This window comes from Watersipora subatra, chromosome 1 (genome assembly GCF_963576615.1).
Source record: "Watersipora subatra chromosome 1, tzWatSuba1.1, whole genome shotgun sequence".
Taxonomy (NCBI): domain Eukaryota; kingdom Metazoa; phylum Bryozoa; class Gymnolaemata; order Cheilostomatida; family Watersiporidae; genus Watersipora; species Watersipora subatra.
Window position 1 is genome coordinate 29,767,885 of NC_088708.1, and position 16,762 is coordinate 29,784,646.

Below are 16,762 nucleotides of genomic sequence, written 5' to 3' on the forward strand. Positions count from 1 at the left end.
TTTGTGATGATGTTGGTATAAAAGGAAGTGAGGTTTAACAATCCTGGTGTTCTTATTATTGTGTAATAAATTAGCTTTCCATGCATTAAATGCAACAAACAGGCAGACATGAACACTGTTGCTAAATATTCACCAGTATCATTCGGCATCGATATCATCATCAAATACATCAATAGTCATGTCTTCCGATGTTGGCACAAGTTCGTGTTTAGCACCCCCTAGTCGCTGCTTTAAAAACGGGCTTGTGAATGCCTGCTGAAGTCGTCTTGCTTTCACGGGGCCAATACCTGGGCAGAGACTTAGGGAATCGACATCAGCATCGATTATCGCTTTGATAGTCTAAAAGCATCAATCGCATTCAGTTTACAGCTTTGATAAAAGAAAAGCTAGTTGGTCAACTGGTAAGCTGTATTAATATGAAACATGATCAATGAAGAATGATGCTGTTGATAACAGAATATACCTTGAATTTACTTAGCAGCGTTGTTACATCAGTTTTATTAACACCTTTGATTGCAGTGAGAAACTCTGTCGCCTGAAATAAAGAGGATTTAAGATAACCATATTATCTTGATGATGCAGGTGGAACATGCCACATAATCCGTACTATTTACCTGAGAGAGAAAGTCTGTCTTCGATTTAACCATGATATCTGTAGGAGGTTTGCTCTCGTAGGCTTTATATACCTCCAGATATCGCCCGGCTTCTTCATGGCTACAAATTAATAGTACAAGAAACAAAATGGCAGATGACAGGGATGAGCGAATCTAATGTACGAAAACAAATACAAAAACGACTAGGTAAAAATATCAGATGAAATATCAGATGGGTGGATAGCAAAAACGGGCAAATATGATTTGATAAAAAACATCAGTAAGTCGTTACCTGAATGCAAGGATCATTGTACAGTCAGCGAGGATGCAAATCTTGGAAAGCTGATTCAGTTCATGGCTTATGTCCTGCTGCCTCTGAAATTTGTAGTTTCTCATAAAGAAATGATGGATTTTATTTATAAGTTATACACCAGTCTTTGTAGCCAACAAATGAACAAAAGTGGAGAATCTTTCGAACCAGTTTTGAAAGCAAACTAATAGGTTTTAAACAAGAGTGTCACAGAGGTTGAGATTAATCGGTAATTTATTAAATTAATTGCTATTAAGTAGGATTAAACTGTCCCTGTAGCGGCTACCAAAGTGGTGACATAGATACGTCGCAGCATCAGTTTGTCAGCTGCCATTCCCCAGCACTACTATAGAATGCCTCCGTGTACTATATGATTAGCTAACGGCACTCTTCGCACACAGATGAAAGAAATGCAAATTTTCAGTGTTTTAATTGCATCCACATTACAAAGCAGAGAACAGATCCTCCTGGCAACTAAACCGGAAAACCTATAGAACCTTGCCAGATCAGTCCTACTGCTCAATGAATTACTACGACCAGTCTTAGTGTTTTTAGCTACGTAATTTGACTTGAATAAAAAAGGCAGAGTCGTTCTACGGAATCATTTCACTACTTTGAGAAATGTAACTAGATTTTTTAAATACGCATCGTAGATGAGTACCCACACGGCAAACAAAGCATCTGAAATCGGAATCTTTGGTTTGTTAATGCAGTCGACGTAACTGAAGCGTAAAAGTTTGCAGTTGAATCGCTTTGGTGATGATCAATTTAGTTGGAGCAAGCGCCAATAAAGCTCACATTTGATTAGACAATACAGTGGAACCTCGGTTCTCGAACGCTTCGATTCTCGGCCAACTTGGTTTTCGACCAAAGATTTTGAGATTTGTTTGTCTCGGATCTCGAACATAAAATCGGTTCTCGACCAAACCGGAACATGCGCATTGGAATTGGAACAGCTCCAGAAACGGCATGGAAACCTTCGTTAACAAACGGAGAAGCAACTTACACTTCACAAACTCTTTACAAAAAGGGAGGAACCATCTGGGAACCATCATGCTAGCGAGATAACCCCTTCAGTCGATTTGCCCTAAATTGTTTTGGAGGAGGATCCTCCTTTAAAGATGTGAAGTAAACGTGCCAGTGCAGTTTATATTTTCTTTTTCCTACGATTTTTGATATAACTGATCTGTTGCATTTTTTTGCTGTTTCATTATCAATTTCTGCAATGTTTGTTATTGTATCTTAACCTTTAATGTTTTTGATATTTTAAGAGCAAAACATACAAAATGTTTACTTTTGTTTTCTTTTTCCATCATGATAAATAGAAAACCTTTTATTAAAATTAAACATGATTTATATCTACCCATTTTTATTTATAGTATGTAGTATACAGTACAGTTTATGGTGTAAAATGTTGAAAAGATACTTTACCCAAGTTGTTTTCTCGCCTTGGAACGAATTAAAATTTACATACATTTATTCTAATGGGAAAAATTTTTTCCGATCCTGAACAACTCGGTTTTCGAACAACCTTCTGGAACAGATTATGTTCGAGAACCAAGGTTCCACTGTTTATTATTAGCGATTACAATATTTACTTTTTCACAAACAATCGCTTCATTCGCTATTGAGAATGCAAATATCGGGAGTTGCATGGACTTGAGAAATGACATGCTAACCTTGTCATATAAATTTTACTCTTTCATTCAATTGAAAGCACCTAGCAATGGTTCAAGGGTTTAGCCTAGTGGCACTAGAATTCGTAAATCCCATGCTATTAAAGTGATAAGTTAGATTTTAAAGATTCTGCTACCAAATAAACTAGACCAACTTTACTACTGTTTAATTCACAACAATAACAAGCAGTACAACAATAAGAGTGACTACGGATCTATGCGTAAAATCTGACTACCTCATATTACATAGCCTGATAGGCCTCCAGTCTGTGAAGCCCAAGAACACTGCCGAGATAAATTATCTGCTTTTACATTAATACTCACAGACAAGAATCTTCAAAGGAGTTGGATGTGTCGAAATTAATTTTAGATTTACCCGTAGGTCTATCCTTTGTGTAATGATATGATCAAAGGCTGATTGCTGACTGTAAATTCATACTGATGCCTACTCAATACTTCAAGTAAGTGTATGTAGTGATCAATTAGAATGCTTTCATATTACTAGGTCAATAAAAGTAGGAATTCCTTAAGTTGTCTTCATAATATGTAAAATTCGATAACAAAAACTTCAAAATTAAATAATATTAAAATCACAAATAAGAGACAGCTGGATATGACATATTTAGAATTTTTTATGGTACGTGTAACACAATATCCAAAAAAATATCTATCATGGAATCGGTATACTAAAAATATCTGTTTAGTCCTATAAACATATATACATATATACATATATATATGCATATATATATATATATATATACATATATATATATCCATATATATTTGGAATTTTTTTATCTACATGCTGCCTTCAGCGATATGTAACTCACATGGTAATCACTCTAACAGTTATCTAAAAATTTAATAAATATTTTAGCACATATGGCGTGCTATTGCTATAGCGCCAGCATTCCGTTATCATAGCATATAAACATTAAAATATTTATAAAGATTTCAGACCACGGCTCTTGCTGATGCACCGCTTATCCATTGAGTGAACCCAACTCGACTCGGTTACCCATGTACTCCAAGTTAGTTTCATTTCTTCATCGGAAAGATAGAAATTAAATCGATACGATGCAGGGCACATTTAAAAATTTTATGGTATCTCAGAGAGGTAGACATGAAAAAATATTTATCATTCCACGATAAGCATTCGGTTCAGCCCATGCGTATCCATAAACTTGAAGTTATCTCCCACATACTGCTCTCAATAATGTGCAGCCAACGCAGTAACTATTCTATCGATTAGAGAAAACTGTCCACATATCTATAAAAGGTTTTTATATGACTCAAGCATATTTGCTACATGGTAAAGCATTCGGTTATCATACAAATATCAACCACTTATAAAGATCTCGAGCTAAGGGTTTTTATGATGAATTGGCAGCACGCACTTATCCGCTGTCCGTGAACCCGGCTCAGCTATTCATGTACCAAACAAATGATAAAACTAACATAATTTTCGTAAAATTGTGAGAGGAAGGTGATTAGAATGGGTGTAGCGCTATGCTCAGGGAACCTGAGAACACTGTAGCCTCTATGACAGTGTGACAATTCTTGACAAGCTTAGATAAGATAGCCATGCGCCCACAGTTGTATCTCTAGTGAAATTTGTTTTCATGACTAATTTTAGACTATTAGTATACATAGTTCTAAAAATTTTAGAGCCAAAAAGCTTGTGCCATAATCTGCATAGCCATTAGCCAGCTGCACTGTTATAATGACAATGATTTATGTTTAACATAGATTTTTGATATCGTTGGCACATGAATATGCAAACAATTATAAAATTGTTCTAAAAAGAGTTGCTTCTGATAAAAATAAAATATAATAAACATAAATAAAATGGTTTTCCTTGTAACCGTGTTAACAAAACCGATAGAGTATGACGCCGTCAAATCTCTTTGAATTCGACAGTCTCTAGGATTGATAACAGTAGTGCATACGGATCAGGTAGTGATGCAACATGAACAAAGGAGAGATGATATCTTTCGTAGCGCACGCTAATCTTCTATCAGGCTCCTCAAAAAACTTGCATACGGACTTAGAAAATGCCCTTCAAACTGGGAATATCCATTTTCAACATGTAATCAGATTTGTGCTAAAACCGTGTGTATTTTCATTCAACGTATGAATAACGCAATCTGTTGCTTCAGCTTAGCTGCCGAATTATCCAGCAGCACATGTGATGCAGTTGTAGTGATTGCTGATCTTAGCCCGATATCAGCTACATGCTTTCAACTCTGGGGATAATGTTCCTAGTTTATCTCTACTCAGTGTAGATTGAATAAGAAGGCCCTACCAAGTTGAGTCGAACAATGTGTTCATATGGATCACATAGATTTGATAGAAATCTCTTCAATGTTTGTTACCTCCCAAACAGAGCACACCTTGCAGAACAACCATACCATTAGTGAATTTGAAAATTACTATGTGCATTAGATGAGAGTATCCATGCCTTCACAGTGACATCTAACAAATATAAACGCGTGCAATGATATATCTTTGATCTGTGAATTAATAAGATAGCAGATTCTCATGATAGCCGCTTCACACGGAGATCTTACAAAGATTAATACCGTTTGACCAACGCGTGTACAACTTTACAATGTCCAAGCTCCGTACAGTTGTGTAATAGATGCAGAATGTATGTACATGTATGTACGGTAAGTAATTTAATATCTGTAAATAAATACTGAAAGAAATCCTAAAATAAACATTTTAATCGATGAGACAGTTATAGTTGTTACAACGCAAGCTCAGAGCCAATCTAACTAACAAACTTCAGTCAAACTACTGGTTACTAGAATCTCATAACTTCTCAAAATATGCGCAATACGGAGCTATACTTATTGTGAAGTTTAATTTATGCATTGTGGGTAATATATGCTTCATTATGGGTTTATGCACTTTCTTTAGCTTGTTCGCTATCCTAGCAGAATAGCATCATTAATTCTTTTGGCAAGTGAAAATTGGGTTTTACTGATCGTGATTACGAATGAGAATACAAACTAGAGCAGTGAAATCCATAGTTTCTCATTTCTCAAATGAAACAGACAACTATCAGTGCAACCATTCTGATTCAAACTAAATAGCAATTTGCTGTAAGAGCATTAAAAAATTGTTTTTCTTACGTGGCAAGCGGGCCAGATAACGTGTAAACTGTAAGGAATCGCTGCTTTGTGCCAAAGGCAGCTCAGCATAATATCCAAACGAGAAATAGGGTGCAATCAATCATACCACAAACAGATATACTGTAAATCTGCAAATATCGTAAAAGCTCCATGTGAACGCCACTTTCATTTGAACGTCACCTCTAATAGAATGTAATTATAGGAGAAGAGTTGAAAAAACAGCGCCATCCTTTAATTGAACGACAACTCTATTTGACCGCTCGCTACTTTGAGATTCTCTGATTTTTACAAACCCATAATAGAAAGTGATCAGAAGGTCCACAAAATATTACTAACAATGACTGGGTTACATCAATAACAATTAATTATTTTGTTGTTGCTATAGTGGTTGCCATGGTTTCAGTGACAGTGTACCTGAGAAAACCAATCGTCACAATCATCAGAACTACACTACGATTTGAAGTCACTAAGGTCTAAATCATATCCATTGTCTTCAGATTCATCCATAATGTGGTTTACAATCATACCTGAAGACTTTAAAGCATTTTTATTAACAATGAGAATACTTTTCAGGAACAACGTACGACGTAATAGCGGCCATTTCTATGGTGTACCAACGTCCGTTTTGTTAACTCCAAAGCGTTATGGTTTTTTCTTTAAAACTTTAAAAGTAACACCATCGAAATAATAAAAATAACTGTATCAGGCTAATATGTTTCACTCCAAGTGGTCCTTGTTTAACTTGGTCTGATACTTTGACGTATATAAAAAACGGTTTAGCAAAAATGCTGATACTGATGGCATCAATGTCGCACTGCCCCGAGAGAGTGCAAAATATAGGCGACATTAGCATTGCTTCACACGTAAAAGGGTCAGAATTTTGGGATGATAAATTTGACGGAAAATACAGCACCGCCCTCTATTTGAACGTAAATACTAAAAAGGCTCCACTAAAAGGGAAGAGCTGAAAAATAGAGCGCCATAACAGTCAAATAGAGATTTTACGGTATATATATATATATATATTAATTCGAAATCTGCCAATCCATTTTATTATCAGTTCATCTTTGGCCATATCATTATGGTATACTGGCATACACATTTATTATTACTTATCCCCAATATATGTCACTAAAAAAATTTTTTTTGCAGAAAAGAGCATTTCGACTAATTGCAAATCCACATTATATTCCGGCATATCTTAATCCAATGAATCTTTACAAATATTTGCCTCTTTTGACTCTACCTATGCTAAATGCTAATTCTATGTTAAATTAGAGGTTTCAAGATTTTTCATGGAATCTTTTGTGTCCTCGTTTTTTACATGACAGTTACAGGTTTTCAACTCACTTCAGCCTATACGATATGAACAAATTGCATACAACCTCTAACAATGATTTTTAAAATATTATTGCTACCTAGTTCCACCTAATATCCGTTCTCTCAACAGAAAAAGATTTTTAAATGCTACATATATGTCTGACCAATTTTATTCTATTTTATTAACTGTTACCTTGTCATGATATGGCATAAGTTAGCGGATACGTCTGTTTCAAATGAAATTATTGCTATAAAAAAAAATTTTTGGTTAAAGCTTGAATTGTGTATAAAATGAAAAGTTGTATAAAAAATGGCTGACACAAGATGTTTGGGGCTAGCTCTAAATCTATAGCCTCTATACGCATTGCTTATATAACGGTGAAAGTTATATAAGCCTCCAAAGCTGGGAGTAAATGGAGATGAGTTGAGGGAGATGCAATTTGCAAAGTTTGAGTGAAATGTAAATTTTCAAGATATAAGCGTGTTTACTTCCTGAATGGTCTTGAACAAAATTTGAATTTGCTTCTCTTGGCAGGTATATATATATATATATATATATATATATATATGTATATATATATACCATATCCAGTCAAACGCTTCAATTGCTTGCCGCCGACTGAACACTTTTTGCAGCTGACTGCGCACAGCCCGTAAAACCCTACGTAATAAAGGACTGTGAGGTTAGGCTGTCTTAGATATTAAGGCCAGCTAGATTCTGCTTTTGGTTCAAATAATGTCGCAAGTCTTACATGAGAATCATTAATTATAGAACTATACCAATTTTTGAGATGCTGCGATGGTGATACACTGGTTGTGCGCGGCTGTGGTAGGTAATACTGCCCATAATCTCTGATAGCGTGCGCCAAAAAAAGATAGGTTCAGTTATAAACCAGCTACTCTTTGATCATCAACCTAAGTTATTACTCAGCCAACATTTAGTAATCATAAGCAAGGCTTCATTATGACATCCGATATAAAAAACAGCAAATTTGTCAGTACTCATCAATGTTGCCTAATTAAAAGATTATGTTATGAATAAATCGATTTCGATAAAATCTGGCAGACCAGATACAAATAATTGCAATCAGGTGTTTTGCAGAGAATCAATGAGATGATCATGCGTGAACGGAACAGATTTCCACGCACAACGTAACGCTAATTCTGAATATTCCAGTAACTAAATAAACATCCTAGATGCACCTGCATCTAGCTCTCTATAACCTAATGGGTGGATGTTGAAGGGATGGCAGGGACAAACACTACACTTTACAAAAACGATCACCGGTAGAAAACAGCGTTTCAATGTAAAGTTGGTTTGAAATAGTAAAGAAGTCGTCGATGAGCGTTAAAAACAGCACTCTAATTCAGCATTTGACCTAAATAAAATTACTAGATTTTTTATATTAGGTGAAGATTCACTAATCCCTTCTCCCGGGGACTAATATCTCATCATCATTACATCATTGTTGGTCGTTAAGAATTTTTACTTTTTTGCATTTTTCTTGAGGTAAAAACTATTCGTTTGGCTGTAACAACAACAAGGGACTGCAGATGTCTAGACTCATATCATTGAAAAAGAACTTCTAATTATGTTACAAGATTTGTGACTTAAATGTTACAGTAATGAATCGGTGGCGATACGGTCAATACAGCTGATCAAGCATTGAACAATTGTAAGCAGCTAAATTACTCTATCTAAAAAAAGTTCAATCTGATCACCATTTCAACTCTACAATTAGAAAACGAAGCTCTGCAATAACTGCGAGTAGACAACTTCAAACCTAAATGGCAATTTCTCTAATTATGTATTTTAAACCTACCACATAAAAGCTTGACTTACAATAACCTGAACATACAATGTAAACTTGGAGCAAGTATTGCATGAACATCGCACCAACTCACTCTCTATCACCAGCTTTACCGCCAAACCAACTCACTGCCAACCTACATTTACGCTTTTGAGTCTCTAAGGTTAAATTAATAAAAACCTCCTTTTATCAATTATTACTCGTTTAATTTAGTTTTGTAAATATGGTTCAAGTCTTCACATTTATTTTCTTACATAGCGCACTTATTTAATACTACATGCAATTGCTCGCAGAGTTAGTGTACATTTTTGGGCTATAGGTTTTGGACTCTAGAAAGAATATAACAAATAACAATGCATTTGTAGAGAAATATTTGCTTTAATCAAAAATTGTAAAATGCCAAGAACAACCTCAGAAATAATTAACTTCAATATGTTGAGATATGCTTATCCATGTATATATAAGTCTAAGTGTTTGTTGGTACGACGTATGTCCAGTCAGAGCGATAAAATATGCACGCTTGCAGCGCTTGCTAGTATTAGGAATAAAAAAAAACCACTTTGCACTGCAATTGAGTTTGGTAAGACTAGTAACGCGACTGGCGCAATTATTCTCTAGTATGCCACCTTGCCATACTAAGGAATAATTGTGGACATACTTATTACACTTGCTAATCTTTATTGGCTCACGGGAATGCCAGTTTACTAGAAAAATATGTGTCCAGACTTCTCCAAGACACCATAAATATAATATATTTATCAACAGTATCATCAACAAAATCTTTAGAAAAATAATAACAGTAACATATTGCACACCATCGGTCACTATATACTTCGATCTTGTAAATTCGAATGATTATTCTTATAACTATATATTATAATAATCCTATAAAATCGAATAATTATTCTTACAATTAAACATTGTAATAATCTTGTAAGAATCGTTAGGAAAATATCATCGTAATTCCCTTTACTTTCACTGCTTTTGACATCAGTTGGAATACCAAAGTACTCATTATAAATGTCCAAAATGTCAGAGTTATCTTTAAAATCGGCAAAAAAGAAACGATTGTATTTATCGGACGCCATTTTTCAGTATTTCCTGTTTAGCATAGTAACGGTTTTAAGGGGGTTTTTCCGATGGTTAAAGACTTCTATAGGTTAAATTGACTTCAGATTCAGAAAGATCACTCTTTGATTGGTCCAGATGCATGTGTTACAAAAATCGTTACCAATATTATAAATTCAGTTGGTGCAACTTCGAAATCGGATAACTCAACTTCGTTATTTGCGACTTAACCATGGTTTTTGCGACTGCGACACATATGTATATATAGCATAAAATTAATTTAACTTATAGCATGCAGAAATAAACAAACACCTTTATTTACAAGTTGGAAAGGTAAATGTTGAAAGCGTTGATTAAAAATAAATTTTTTGTGCAAAAACCTTTTTTTTACCCGTACAATGCTGGATATTCATCTAGTACTATATATTCTGTTAAGTATTAAAACTATTGGCTAACTTCCAAAGATATAATCTATTTCTAAGTACTCACCCCTTTATTACTTGCTGCTACAACATATTTTACTTCATATAAACAGCCGCTGCCTGACACTATTCATTCAGTGGAATAGTGAACACGAGCCACACCAACTAGTTTTTATCTCCTTACCCAAAGTTAAACGTACAACTTTAACTCATTCACAACTTTCGCGAGTTTACATGCATGTTTTCATTCTTGCTAAGCTAATAACACAAGTTACACGTCAAGTTTGAACTTTACCCATTTCAAGTATTGTCATTTCTGAGTTAACAAAGAAAATTTTTTGTTTAAAATATATATATATACTTTAAACATATTTTATATATATATATTAAAATTATTATTCACATTTAATTCTCCAGCTTTAAATTGTTGTTCTTATAAAAAATGTTTTTTAGTATCTAGATTCACTAGTTATCAGTGAGTCACTGGTATCTAGTGAGTCACTGGTATCTAGTGAGTCACTGGTATCTAGTGAGTCACTGGTATCTAGTGAGTCACTGGTATCTAGTGAGTCACTGGTATCTAGTGAGTCACTGGTATCTAGTGAGTCACTGGTATCTAGTGAGTCACTGGTATCTAGTGAGTCACTAGTATCTAGTGAGTCACTGGTATCTAGTGAGTCACTGGTATCTAGTGAGTCACTGGTATCTAGTGAGTCACTGGTATTTAGTGAGTCACTGGTATCTAGTGAGTCACTGGTATTTAGTGAGTCACTGGTATCTAGTGAGTCACTGGTATCTAGTGAGTCACTGGTATCTAGTGAGTCACTGGTATCTAGTGAGTCACTGGTATCTCGTGAGTCACTGGTATCTGCAGTTTATCACATAAGAATTAGTCAGTTGTGAATGAGTTAAACATCCATCAGCCCACTTGATGAAATTCTTTAAACTTTTCAGTTAAGCCATTCATTCTTCAGAACCAAGACTACATACATTAATAAATAGCAAAATAAACAGATGTTAAGGTTGAGCAGAAGTGTATATACCGTAAAACTTCTAATTGAACGCCATGGCCCTCTATTAGAGGTGGCATTCAATTAGAAGTTTTCAGTAAGTCACAACCCCTGACAAACAGCCCTCTCTTGATAACAGCACCTCACTGAACCGGTATGTGACACAGCTAGAGCTACTGCACCAGATGTGACTCACTGTATCGACTTGCACTAGCAATATTCTCAACTCGTAGGATTTTCCTAGCTCCTTTAACCGAGTGTGGATGTAGTTAGGAAACCTACAACAATTAAAATAAGTCAGTGCAATAAAAAGTTATTAACTATGACAACTGTGGCAGCGAGCAGCGTTGAGTGTTAGTCACCCAACAACTGAATAGAAACTTTCACCATCAGAAGCTTCAGCTGAAGGGTACAGTCACAGGAACCGAAGCCATAAACCTTACAGCCAAAGCTCATGTCTTATTGGATCGTTCAACGCTACTGTATGTAAACTTTCAGGCTGAATTGCTAAAATTGGAATAACGAGAAAATAAAACAGTAAATTCAAGAACAATGCTACTATGCTGATATGGTTACAATTTTTATCAAATTGGTTAGGATGATTTATTATAAACAAACGCAATTTTTCAGTTATTTATGCAAAATATATCTCTTACAGATGCATTTCGGTCCAGACCTGTGTGACTGTTCCTTACAAACTCTGTTTAAGATATTCGCACGTTAGAAACTTTAGTTCAGTTGCAATGTGGGCAATCCTTTGAAGAGGCTAAATATTACATGAACAGAGCACATGGTAGACTTGGGCAAAGGATGGAACTCCTCAATACTCCTCAAGGATGGAACCGATGAACGCTCATCTTATGAGTTAATCATCACTGATTAGCAAACTGTGTCAAACAAGTAAATCCATTCATGTTAGAAAAACTTAATGAACATTAGCAATTTCTACACGTAGCGCAACATTCACTTGCAATCATGATTTTCACCTGATGATGAAAGCATTTCAACTGAAGAAAGACTACTCCAACTAAATACAGGACACTAGACATTCCCCTACCTGTTGTGATAGCGAACGCTTAAATAGAGAGCACAACTGCATTTGCCCAGCTCATAATCAGGTATGATTGCTGAAAACTCCCACGGCACATTCCGTATCATCTTCAGTATCGGATTTCCTTTCTGTTTTGTATTCACCAGAATCTTGTACGGCGAGTTGGAACTAGGAGTGGAATATAACCAGGGAGAAAATTATGGCTAGGTATATTTCAACAAGAATCAAAATAAACCACCAGATAATTCATATGTGACTCTAGTGATGTCAACTCTATGATATGTTAATTGCTAGTCCACTACAGTAAAAAGTGCACTTCACTGTTATGCTAGTTGTGGCTACATATTCAGAAGGAGCAAACAACTCTCAAATTTTACATGTGAGAAATGTATGTCTTTGTATATGCAACCTCCCCACCCTCTCCCTTCTCCGAGTGTTGCTATTCGAAATATTCTGTAGAAGATAAGTTAATGACTATATAATATATATATGATAAATATATAATGACGAATTTCCAACTACTGTAACTAACAAGAACATAAAAAAGTTCAGAGAGCGTAACTGAGGGTAACAAAGGCTTGTCCAACAAAAAAGGTCTTAATAATGTTTGCTCTAGAGTAACCTTGCCAGATGATTTCATAGTTTTAGTTAAAAAGGTTACTTTAGATAAATATTGGAAACTAGACATGTACAGTAGACGCTTCTACAACGTAAATAATTCGTTCTGGGAAAGTTTATGTTATATGGATTTTACGTTATATGAACATCAAAATACATGTAAATTGTCTGATCCATTCTTAGATCTTTCCAAACTCCTTCATTATGCCCTTTCAAATGATAAAAAACTAAACCTAATGTTTTTAAATTCCTCACTGTATGTACTTTAGTAAAGTAGCTGCAGTATTAATGGTTCGTATCAACAGTTTTTTCACTTTTTACATGTAATTTTACTAAAGTTACAGAGAGTGCACACCTTCAATGTCGATTTACATCAGTTATTTTCTTTTTTAACTTTTTTTTGTCTAGTCTGCAGATGAAAAATATTGCTAAATATTTTATGTCTAAACTCTAAAATAAAGTAAAACAAAAATATATCTTTACTATACATATTAAAAGTTGTGTCTGTCTGACCGTCCGTCTATCCGTCGCCAGGATTCGAGATTAGGATAAGAAGATAGCCTTCAATGAAACTAAAACACGTAATATTCAGTTTGGTATACCGACACTCTGACACCTGCACCAATAGATCGCTTCAAGTATTTCTGAATTATTGCGCGGTTACTTATTTTATGTACTTTGTTGACACACCTGACAATCTCTAAGGGCAAACTAGATGTCAGGTTACTACATATTATATAGTGTATGATAGAGAGCATAGTAAGTCGCTTTCTCTCTCTCAAGTGTGGTGAAGGAAGAAGCTATACTTTTAAAGATAATCACGAGATTCTCGTTGTTGAAATTGAATTTGCACTGACTTAACATGTTATATAAAACAAAAATTTTTCAAATTCTTTATGTGATGTGTAATTTATGCTATTGGAGGTATACGTTATAGGAGCGTCTACTATAATTATTTTATGAGTCAGTAAAGTATGTTTAGAAATACACTAAAGTTGTTTAATTCTTTTACAAACATTGCCTTTTGCAAGATCTATCTTTTGAATGCGTAAAAAAATGCTTGCCAAGAATTTATTTATTATTATGCCCTGACCAGATTGGTAGAAGATGGCACCTGAAGAAGGGAGTTGAGAAATTGCATGCAAAAAGCTCAAAAAATCACCAAAAAACTTCCGGGTGTGACTATGTTTAAAATACTGGTCAAGGTGTGAACAGAAAACGCCAAGTAAACTTCCGTATGACATGCGTAAAAAACCTGCTGGCTGCCACTGGTGCGGGTGGCGCGGCTGGATCACTTTGCTTGTCATCATCAGTTGATGAGGAAACTAGTAATTGTTCTGCAGCAGAACTGCTGCTAGATACTGTGACATTTGAGTCCAATTTATTTTTAGATGCTGCTTTAGAAATTGTCTTCTCTTGCTCTTTTCGTCGTTCAAATAGTGATCTCTGCAAAGCACACGCAACAGGTTATATTTTTAGCAGGAAACAGTACACAACTGCACCATAAGACATCATATTTTTCAGCCAATGATGAATAGGTGGCATTTATCTACAACTTCTAAAAGAGAAATAGCCGGTATAAGATAAAACCATCTCTGAGTTGAGTAACATTTCTGTGATAACAAACTTTTGAGTGGGTATAAAAAACAATACGTGAGTTTAATAAGTGACAAAATATGCCTTATTGCTAGTAGAGTCGTCTTCTGTTTCCCAGTCATCATCAGAGAAAGAAGGCACAGTAAATTTAGCCATCAATCAGTCTTGTTCATGTCAATAGATCTCTACAACCAACATTTCAAATCATATACAGATGTGAATGAAGTAATAACCCTAGAACATTTCTTGATTTAGATATACAATGGCAAATAAGATGTAAATAAACAACTAGTGGTACAACTAGCGAATATGTACTATAACAACGCATATAGTAAGTTCAACATCAATTTAATACACAAGTTGGTGCTTGGGTATTAATAAAACCTAAAGTGGTTTGTTGAGATCTTAGAATAAGGTTTTTTATGGAGAAATCTGCAGCGTTTTAGTTGTGTATTTTTTGAAAAAGGGTAACTGCTATAAAGTAAAAAGGCAGAGACTTGAAAAGAGTTTTACATTAGACATCATACAACAATTTAAAGATACAATTGGCAACTGCACCAACTTACAATCTTTAGAGGCAACAATGTTTGAAGGTCACAGACAATTAGTCAAACTTGAGTGAGACATTTATCTACGGAATCTAAAAAAATAAATGTGAGTTTGAGAGCGTTAAAGAATAAAAGATACATCTGTGATTTGAAATAAAAACTAGATAAAGTAATCACAGAATGACTAAGCTTTGTTGACTGACAACAAGTGGCACACATATGTTGGAGATTGGTTTTAGATAAAGAGAGTTTATCAGACTATTCAGACAGTTATTACTGAAAAGAGAAAATGGTATTATTACATATATATTAATAAAATGATCACGTGCAAAAGTAGACAAATGTGGTAAGTGTGCAAAAATGAGTCGAACATGTTATGTCATAAATAAGTAGAGACAATACAACAAACGCTTTAGTTTGAAGCTTCACAGAACCACGTGTGGTGATAAGGGTATATCTAATAAAAATTAAATAAGATAAGTATTGAAATAAAGAACATAAAAAATCAATTTTTAGATTGCAAACTGCAAATAGAACAAAAAAAACTTTTGAATAATCAACAAACAGAGCAAATTTGCTTATAAAATAAAACACAACAAAAATTAACAGTTCAGTGTAGGTACTCTAATTGGTTAGTAACATATTTTAAACGAGATGTTGCTAAAAGAATGTTTAAAAAACAGATAAACTTTTAACTTATGTATAAAGCAGCGGCTTGAACCATATGGATGTATTCAACCCTGCACAGATTGTATGTAAACTCATAAAACCTTTTGTAAGAAATATGCATATATTTTATAAAAGTTATAAAAAGGTTATAACGTACGTGGTTTGGTAAGGCAGTCTTACGAGTTTGGTTTATAAAGGTTATCAAATAAACCAAGCCCGTAAGACTGCCTTACCAAACCACGTACGTTCAATTAAATGCATTTGGCTATCGTAAATGCCAATACATGATGGGACGAAACGACTAAGATGTCAGAAAATTATTACAATATTGATCTTCATTGCAAATATTTATAAAAAGTTTCGATTATAATGTATATGAGACTACCTGAAAGAATAAAAATGATTACGACTAGCGAGTATTCCTTACAACTGGTAAAACCGTTGGCGTAAAAACTGAGCGTGCAGCAGTAGCGCATTATTTTTTGACCTTGACCTCAAAATTAACCTCAGCCATGTTGGTGCTTTCCGTTAAATTCAGCTGTTCGCAGAAAACTCTGTCTGCGCTTCGTGTTAGCGAGAACCCATGCTATGTGTGTAAAGATTCCGAGTGTCACTGACATTCCCTGTTACATAATTGAAAAGACTGCTCCATAAACGCTTTTGAGGGGTGACACCTCAAATATAAATGCGAAACAAAATTTAAAACTTTAAATGAAAATTTAGGTAAAACAAGCTTTATAAATAAAAATTTTACAGAGCATTTCATCAATTTATTTATTATAAATAAACAAAAAGCATGTAAGTATTTCAATATATCATGCACGTTTAGAAAATATAATATACTTACCACCCCTTTAATCTAACTTCAAGTGTATGGCATACAAAACCAAAATAAATGCCGCTGATAATCAGTAATGTTCATGAATCACA

General features: G+C 34.5%; 1 protein-coding gene across 1 annotated transcript; it reads right to left on the bottom strand.

Annotated features, from left to right (window-relative positions):
- Positions 1-97: 97 nt before the first annotated feature.
- LOC137395057 (DNA excision repair protein ERCC-1-like) lies at positions 98-16,290 on the bottom strand. Its single transcript, XM_068081841.1, has 9 exons — positions 16,218-16,290; positions 14,700-14,800; positions 14,275-14,465; positions 12,408-12,569; positions 11,547-11,628; positions 886-968; positions 615-714; positions 464-535; positions 98-339 (listed from the first exon to the last, which is right to left on the bottom strand). The coding sequence occupies exons 2-9, from the start codon at positions 14,769-14,771 to the stop codon at positions 139-141; spliced, it is 963 nt and encodes a 320-aa protein (XP_067937942.1). The 5' UTR covers positions 14,772-14,800; positions 16,218-16,290; the 3' UTR covers positions 98-138.
- Between the last annotated feature and the right edge of the window lie 472 nt (positions 16,291-16,762).